Genomic DNA, 8445 nt, shown 5'->3' with positions numbered 1-8445 from the left:
TAGTATATAAGCATTGGTGATTGTTAATCCTTATCATCTTCTGCGGGTATCTCATCACACTCAGAAGTCTAAGAAGTCATGAATAAACTTCTTGTTTTGTTCGGCTTGGCCGCATTGGCCGAAGGTATGTGAAATTAATATTTTTATGATAGGTAATTCAACAGCTGGAAATAACTTTATCCAGAGCAGCTTCAGAGATAAAACGATGATTTGAATTCATTTATCTTATAACATAAGAACTAATATTTCTAACTTTTTTTGCAGTCGTTTTGGGAGGCCCCGGACTTACTGGTGAGTTATATTTAATATTAGTCAATAGTTATCGCTTCTAGATAAAACGGTTCAACTAACTGTTTCAGAAAATTAATGAACTCACTTTTTTTTCTGCGATATAAATAAACCTCTTATTTGTCTTTACTACAATCCTGCCAGAAATCATCCAAGAATAACAAATATTTGCATCAAAAATCCCGTAACCTTTCTGATTTATGATCATTTTGTAGTTAAGTGCATAAAATAAGAAAAAATAAACAAACAAATGTGAAATTGAGAACCATTTTTTGAAATCGTTAAATAATATTATTTCTTAAGTACTCTACTAATTATTCCTAGATTTGTAAAACTGTATGTATTTTCAGTGAGATTCGATGTCGGTCTGAACATGGGTACAAAATTCTTCATCCCTGTGCCACATAACCGTGCTATGGCTGAAGAAAAAGGTTGGAAAAAATACGAAAGAGCAACTAAAGATCGTCCACTACTTAAAGACATGTACTGCGGAGAATCTCTCACTTGCTGTGTGTTGATGGATGATAACGGCTATGCTGGTGGCTTCCAGACCGCTGTAAGTATTTATGGCATAATAAATGATTTCCGCAGCGACGAAATTGCTGTGGCAGCATGAGGCCTAATGCTGCTGTCCATCCTGAGGGTCACAATTACTAATATTAAGTTTACATGGTGGTGTTCCAGTACTATAGATCTACTGCGCGGTCGGGTCTTTAAAAAGTATAATATTTAACCCTTTTGAGTATGTATTTGTTGAGAAATGGTTTAGTAAGATGCTGGGTTTATTTTATTGGTTCCTAAGGCAGATGAGCTTACAGCCTATGATAGCTAGTGATAATCGCTGTTCATTGAAATGGAATTATTTGTTCAATGATTTATTTGAACCAGTAAAATGTTATACATTATTTAGATTCCGTCAATATTAACTCTACCACCAGTTCGGAAAGCAGTTTTCACCAGAGAAGAAAGAGCAAGAAGCTCTGGTGTTACTCTTTTCAAAATCAGTTTAGGTTATAGACTATTGACCATGATAAAGAGAGGAAAAAAACATAATTAATGTTTTTTTTATTATTTAGAGCCTTTTATTTATATGCTCGCAACATAAAGAATAAATCAATTATGAGTGCACCACCCTCTCAGAATTTAAGGAATACCATTGACGTCAGCAATGCAAGGGACACCAAGCCGGTGCCTACGTAACACATTATTTAACCCCAATCATATTTTTAAATTATTATACTTTAGTATCTATCATATTTAAATAAATACACAAATTTAGTAAGGTTTCTGAATTTTTTTTTAGTACGAGAAGAAAAAGTTCAAGAACCCAGTGTTCGACTGGGAAATTCAGGGTTACACGACCTGGAAGGTTAAGGTGAATGGCGTCGAGAAGGAGTACTGGGTTATCACACAATACTTCGTTTCAGACGGTATGTATTGACCTACCTTAAAGGTGCAGGCAGAGGTGCAAATCCGGTATACACTTTCGCCTGTTTGTTCCGTCAAATGATGTCATAGGGCGATACTATCTTCGTATCAGGCACAAATTCCTTTTTCACATTGAGAAGAAAATACCAAAATCACTTTCCTCGACCCGGGATTTGAACCCGGGACCTAAGAACAGTGAGCGTACTGTGTACACAATACATCATTTATGCTGGTAGGATATATATTATATCCGCCCGGATAGCGATCACCGTTCGCAAGGTGTTAAATCCGCCATACCGGCCCACGTCGATAAGTATTTCGCGTTACGGGATTAGCCTGTGTATATTCGGTTCCAGCAGGCCGGTATAATTGTGTCGATTAGCGGGGGGTAATTATCTCTCGTCAGTCGACATTCTATTGACCCCACTCCACTTACCATCAGGTACAGTAAGGCCATTTTCTCGTGCTATCGATAAAGAAAACTGTGATGGGTATTTAGTAATAGATATATAACATTTACAAACATTTACATGGTAATATTACGTAAAACATTTCATAATATATGTATCTATTTTTTTTCCAGAATATTTGGCGTATTCCAAGGAAGCGCGTAAACAGTCATACGACAATTCTCAATTGTTACAAGAACAATACGTTTGGTTCACCGGATTTCACGGTAAATTGTACAAAGTGCCTGTTAGAGGCGACAAAATACCTGATGCCGGTTTCACAGAGCAGAACTGCATTCCATGGATGGGTAAGATTTTGTTAATTTATTTATTTTTTGCCTTAGATCTGGTTTCTTTCCGTACACCAGGTTCAAAATCATGGGTACCATAGCTTTTCAAAAATATGTTTATTTTACGTGTTATTATCTTCAACGGAAAAGCATAACCTACATACCTGAGAATTCTTGATGACAATACAGCATGTGAAGTCTGCCAAACCGCACTCAGCGAGGGGACTAAGACTTAAATCCTCTAAGAGAAGACTGTACAGCAGTATTCATGCCCGATTTTTTTTTATTTGCTCTACATAACTGGATACACACAACATAATATGCCTTAAGTACTATTGACAAAACATGGTTGCACTATGTTTGTATCATTTTACATGTAGGCACAGCATGCTTAATAGGTAGTACTTTAAATTTAGTAAAGACTAGTTTTATACGTAATTACACACAGGTTTTTTAAAAACTGTTTAGTACACAAAAACAAAATAAGCAAAACCATAAAAATTAAATATATTTTTGCAGCAGTATCATATTTTCTTATTATTAATATGTTTTTAAGATCATTCTCAAATGCAGCTGAATTATAATAATAATTATCAGCCCTGTATTATATACTTGCCCACTGCTGAACACGGGCCTCCTCTACTACTGAGAGGGAATTAGATCTTAGTCCACCACGCTGGCCTAGTGCGGATTGGTAGACTTCACACACCTTCGAAATTCCTATAGAGAACTTCTCAGATGTGCAGGTTTCCTCTCGATGTTTTCCTTCACCGTTAAAGCGAACGATAAATTCACAAAGAATACACACATGATTTTAGAAAAGTCAGAGTTGTGTGCCCTTGGGATTTGACCTGCGGACATTCGTCTCGGCAGTCCGTTCCGCACCTAACCAGGCTATCGCCGCTTTTTTTTAAGCTGCTGCACCTGAATTATTATTATTAAACTTCTTTTGTTGCAGGACATCACTACTACTGGAACATGACTAAGGATACCGAATGTACAGACGACAACATTCACCCGTACTTCCCATTGGTGAAATCGAACAGGATTGTCGGCGCCGGCTCCCTCACCGCTGGTATCATGGAATTCGATAAAGATGAGACTGATTACTGTGAGAAACCTGCCAAGGCAGCTGTACAGGTATGTACGAATACTATATATACATATATTAAGCTTAAGCTATACATTCATATCGGAATGTATATTGATCAATAAAACCTCATTTAGACAGAGCATATCCGCCTATCGCCATATCGGGCACAAACTCCAAACTGATACTGAACAGAAAAACCCAAATATCACTTTGCCCTACCTGGGATTCGAACCAGGACCTCAAAGCACTGGTACCGCGCATGCAGTACAACTACGCCACCGAGGCAGTCCTCAGTTATTTATTAATACAAGAGAATAATGATATATGTGTTACTTCATAGCTGATCGTGAACAAAGGCCCGCAATGCCTGTACGACCTGGCCGAGAAGCCTGGCTTCACCACCATGCACGTGTACTACGTTGACGACCCATACTGGATCACCTGTGTCTTCCAGTAACGTGTATACGAAATGTAATTGAAACGTTAATATATGTTGTGTTGTATATGTTGTTTTATTTACCACGCGGAGTGAAGGGGTGAAACTGGTCGTATGATCACAATTATTTAAAGTTCTTTTAACAGCATTTTAGAGTTTATTTTTGCTCACGGCTTCGCTTGTGTTGACATTGTCTCTTGCTACAAAGGTTCTTAAAACACTCTAGTACAACATTACGACACCTGTAAGTCTATATGTTAATCCAGGACATACTCTAGTGGTAGTAGTCTCTTATATGTGAGAGTCCGCCTGGGTAGGTATCACCACAATGTCTATTTCAGTCGCCAAGCAGCAGTGTGGAGCCACTGTTGTGTTCCGATTTGAAGGACTTTTTGCCAGTGTAAGATGTAAGTAAGTCATGTGTCAGGATGGCGAGCGCAGTGGAATACTAAACAATACTGTATAATTCAAGGTGTTGGATGGTGCTTCTACTGGTTACGGGCGGTCGTACCGCTTACCATCAGGCGAATGGCAAGCACTTCTCGTCATTCAAAAGAATAAAAAAAAACACTATCCGTGTGCAAAATTTCGTCCCAATCCGTTCAGCTACATCTTTCAATCCAAAAATTTTCACAAACTCGCATTTATGATATTAGTTACGTTTATCAATCATAATATATTATACTACTCACTACACTACACACACAAATTAATTTATTTGTTTAACCCAATATGCACCCTAAAGTAAGGGTGGTACTGATAAGATAAATTTCCTTTAATCATCTCACTGCCTTCATATTTTTACTGGTATAATTGAGAGCGTTGAGAGTGGATGTCTACTACAATGACGTTTTACAAATAGACGCGTCATATACTAACAAAATTGCACATAAAAATGGCGCACTATTCACTATATAGTCACATACCTATACATATAATTAGAAATTGGCTCGAAGAAGGAATACAAAGATTAGGCATACGTTCGTTAGAAAAGGATATATATACATCGACAGTTACAGCTCGCATTGATACGTCCCGAGCCTCGACCGCCGTCGCCACGACAGTCGAATAAAATTTATTTATCAGTTAAAAAATAAGTTAATAGTGTATACTTATTACTAACGTATGAAATAAAACGTTTTTTTTCATTCACAGTTAGAGTATAATTTGTACATCGTCTAAAAATAAAGGAAGGCATTTTATTTATAAAAATACCAAATGTTAGTAAGCCGACTAGCCGCGACAGTGGTTGGAGGTTGACTAAGTGAATATCGGGCAATTACCTTACTTTCTTCTTGCCAATATTGAGCTCAGACAACGTATCTATGTAATAAAAACATCTTAGGTCAACTGGCTATTATAAAACTTCAATCTTATGTGTCAGGGTGTTGACCGTAATGATATGCCACATGCCATGCCATATGCCAGTACTTAAGAATTCTAAGTTCTATGACTTCAGAATGTATCCAAAAACATGATACAGCCCCGTATCGTTTTTTCGGGATTGGTCTTTCGATCAACCACAAATATCAAAATTGAATTACATCTAAGGCAGCTGCCTGTTGTATGTACTGTTTATGGCCGCTCGTTTCGTCGTCGTTTCTTACCATCAGACGAGCGATATTATGCTCGTCTCGTCATATAACACACAGATACTTAAGACTTTAAAAGCGGGGATAGCCTAGTTGGGTGTGGAACGGACTGCCAAGACGAATGTCCGCAGGTTCAAATCCCAAGGGCACACACCTCTGACTTTTCTAAAAATCATGTGTGTATTCTTTGTGAAATTATCGTTCGCTTTAACGGTGAAGGAAAACATCGTGAGGAAACCTGCACATCTGAGAAGTTCTCTATAGGAATTTCGAAGGTGTGTGAAGTCTACCAATCCGCACTAGGCCAGCGTGGTGGACTAAGGTCTAATCCCTCTCAGTAGTAGAGGCCCGTGCTCAGCAGTGGGCAAGTATATAATACAGGGCTGATATTATTATTATTTATTACTTAAGACTTTTATACCCCTTTCCCCCTACCTGCCAGCTCGTGCTGGTTACTTCGGTTTGTACCTTGTTTTTATTATAAATTTTATCCCTAATTTAAAATGTCCATAGTTATATAAGTCATTTTAATAGTTGTTTAGAAATAATAATTATTATTCTTATGCTTTGTCTTGACGTATCATAAGTGCAACTTTGTTCGCCTACATGATAAATAAAGTATTTTTTTTATACATGACGGGATATGCAGAGGCAGAACTGGTACACCCACTTTCTGTCCTATGATAAGATAGGAGGCGAGTCTATTGCCATATTGAGCAGAAATTCAAGACTTCGAGTTGATACTGATTAGAAAAACTCAATGTCGTTATGATTTCTTATGTTTACGCGAATGTTAGATATTAAAATTAAACTTTAACATTTTAGTTTTAAGTTCGATTTTAAAACCTTACATCACTTTGCCCAACATGGGAATTGAACCCGAGCCTTCAGCACTGTGGTCAATGATACTACTATTAACGAAGCAGTCATATAATTGCAATAAAAAAGGTATTAAAGATCATTTAACAGTAAATAACAACCGTTCGGCGGCCTACAAAATACTACTGATAGTAACAAATATGTTTTTTGAACAAAAATTGACTATTTACGTATGCCCGCATATTGTAATAGAATTGGGTAGGGTGTGTTTACACTGACCGATGCCAGCTCAGTGCTAAAAGCATGTACAGCCAGCTACAAAAACAAAATCAAATCTTTAAACAGCCTACATCATTTTCGGACCTTAGTAACATTTTGTTTTCTTCTCTAACATTAAATACGTTATTTTAAATAAGTTAATGTTTCTATTACCTTAACTTAATGAATATAGATGGTTTAATGTTTTGAATTTGTCCAGCTATTTTTGTAGCCGACTGTACATAAAGTATCGGGTTCCCGAAAGAGTGCCAATATGTGACGCTCTTTGTCAACGCATACACACATTTGCGCGAAATGACTTTGACATTTTGGCGACTCCCATGTATATTATTAAATGATTATTCGACCGCTTTTTACTTCGTTTACATATATTTGAAATATCTGAGGTAAGAGCCTACCCCCGTCCCCTCCCACCAAAACGGAGCACTAATCGTATTTAGAGGTTAGGTTTAAAGAGTATTATTCAACACCATTAGTTAGACAATTGAGTAAGAAAGATTTGGATATTTTAAAATGATTAAAAAGACTAAAAATTTATTTAAAAATCGACTAGCTTTTGCTCGTGGTTTCGCCCGCGTGTATATGGTTTTCCAGGCTAAAAGTTCTTTATATATTTATTTTCTCGGCATAGAAAGTACCCTATGTCCCTCTCATGGTCTCAAACTACGTACCAAATTTCATCGAAATCTGTTGGGTACATTTTGAGTTTTTCATGTTGAAACAGGCAGACAGATTCGGCGGGAGACTTTGTTTTATAACATATTTTTTTTATCTTTTTAAGGGGAACAATTCCCTCATGTATATTTTTTACGTAACTTTAACCGCTTACTCGGCGCACGCAACGTAAGCTCTCTAAAGAAATATTTTTTCCCCGTTTTTGCAACATTTTTCATTGATGCTCCACTCCTATTGGCTGTAGCGTGATGGAATATCGCCTATAGCCTTCCTCGATAGGTGTGCTATCCAACGCTAAAAGTATTTTTCAATTCGAACCAATAGTTCATGAAATTAGCGCGTTCAAACAAACAAACTTTTTAGCTTTATATATTAGTATAGATTATTCATAAATCTTTCAATATTCCTGGTTGTAACTCGTGCGCCTTCAATGTAGGGAAGGAATGCTCGAGGCTGTCTGTTCAGGAGCTAGCGACTTTCATCTTGGCATTCAGAATTCGAAATCAAAACCAAACGGACTCTTTCATTTTAGAACTACAAATTAAGTGGTACTGATGTTAAGGTGGTAGCTCAAGGTCCATTTTCATACATTTTGTTTCGGCTTTAATCTGGGTAACTAAACAAGTATTGGCAAGTAAAGAATTTAAATTCACGTCTAGTTAGTGATTAGTTCTCGCAGTTGAAAGAAAAACGTAAAATAATTAATAATCATGGATATTTCGGCCTTTAAAAATTTAATATGACGAAATTTTAAAGGCAGAAATATCCATGATTATTAATTAACACTTTAAACTCACTAACTGAATTTTAATACCCAGATTAAAGCCGAAACAAAATGTATGAAAATGGACCTTGAGCTACCACCTTAAAACAAAAACTGAAGCAGAAACATATCACATGTGAACAATCTTACAGAGAGATGTGGAGTACACTACAATTAACCCTTACTGAATATTTTTAAAGGCAATAGGGTACCGGACTCATTTTTGTTCTTTATTATTATCAAATATTTACGCTGTATAAATTATAACACAGAAGGAATTATTAAAATCCGGTAAAAAATCAACAAGTTGTAAGTCTTTGAATGTCAGTGGAA

The 8445-nt window shown here is 36.7% G+C and overlaps 1 protein-coding gene across 1 annotated transcript; it reads left to right on the top strand.

Annotated features, from left to right (window-relative positions):
- Positions 1 to 4051, top strand: LOC115452774. The gene is made up of 7 exons (XM_030181373.2): positions 1 to 124; positions 265 to 291; positions 639 to 844; positions 1592 to 1718; positions 2300 to 2473; positions 3414 to 3595; positions 3889 to 4051. The coding sequence occupies exons 1-7, from the start codon at positions 79 to 81 to the stop codon at positions 4003 to 4005; spliced, it is 879 nt and encodes a 292-aa protein (XP_030037233.1). The 5' UTR covers positions 1 to 78; the 3' UTR covers positions 4006 to 4051.
- The last annotated feature ends 4394 nt before the right edge of the window (positions 4052 to 8445 follow it).

This window comes from Manduca sexta, chromosome 13, assembly GCF_014839805.1.
Source record: "Manduca sexta isolate Smith_Timp_Sample1 chromosome 13, JHU_Msex_v1.0, whole genome shotgun sequence".
Classification (NCBI taxonomy): Eukaryota; Metazoa; Arthropoda; class Insecta; order Lepidoptera; family Sphingidae; genus Manduca; species Manduca sexta.
The sequence above is the reverse complement of the archived record's forward strand: the minus strand, read 5'-3'. Positions and strand labels throughout refer to the sequence as shown.

Excerpts from the sequence above, each read along its gene's own strand:
- LOC115452774 (XM_030181373.2), top strand. The coding sequence starts at position 79 with ATGAATAAACTTCTTGTTTTGTTCGGCTTGGCCGCATTGGCCGAAG. Across the intron at positions 125-264 it reads CTTGGCCGCATTGGCCGAAG|TCGTTTTGGGAGGCCCCGGA; the intron begins GTATGTGAAATT and ends CTTTTTTTGCAG. Across the intron at positions 845-1,591 it reads CTGGTGGCTTCCAGACCGCT|TACGAGAAGAAAAAGTTCAA; the intron begins GTAAGTATTTAT and ends ATTTTTTTTTAG.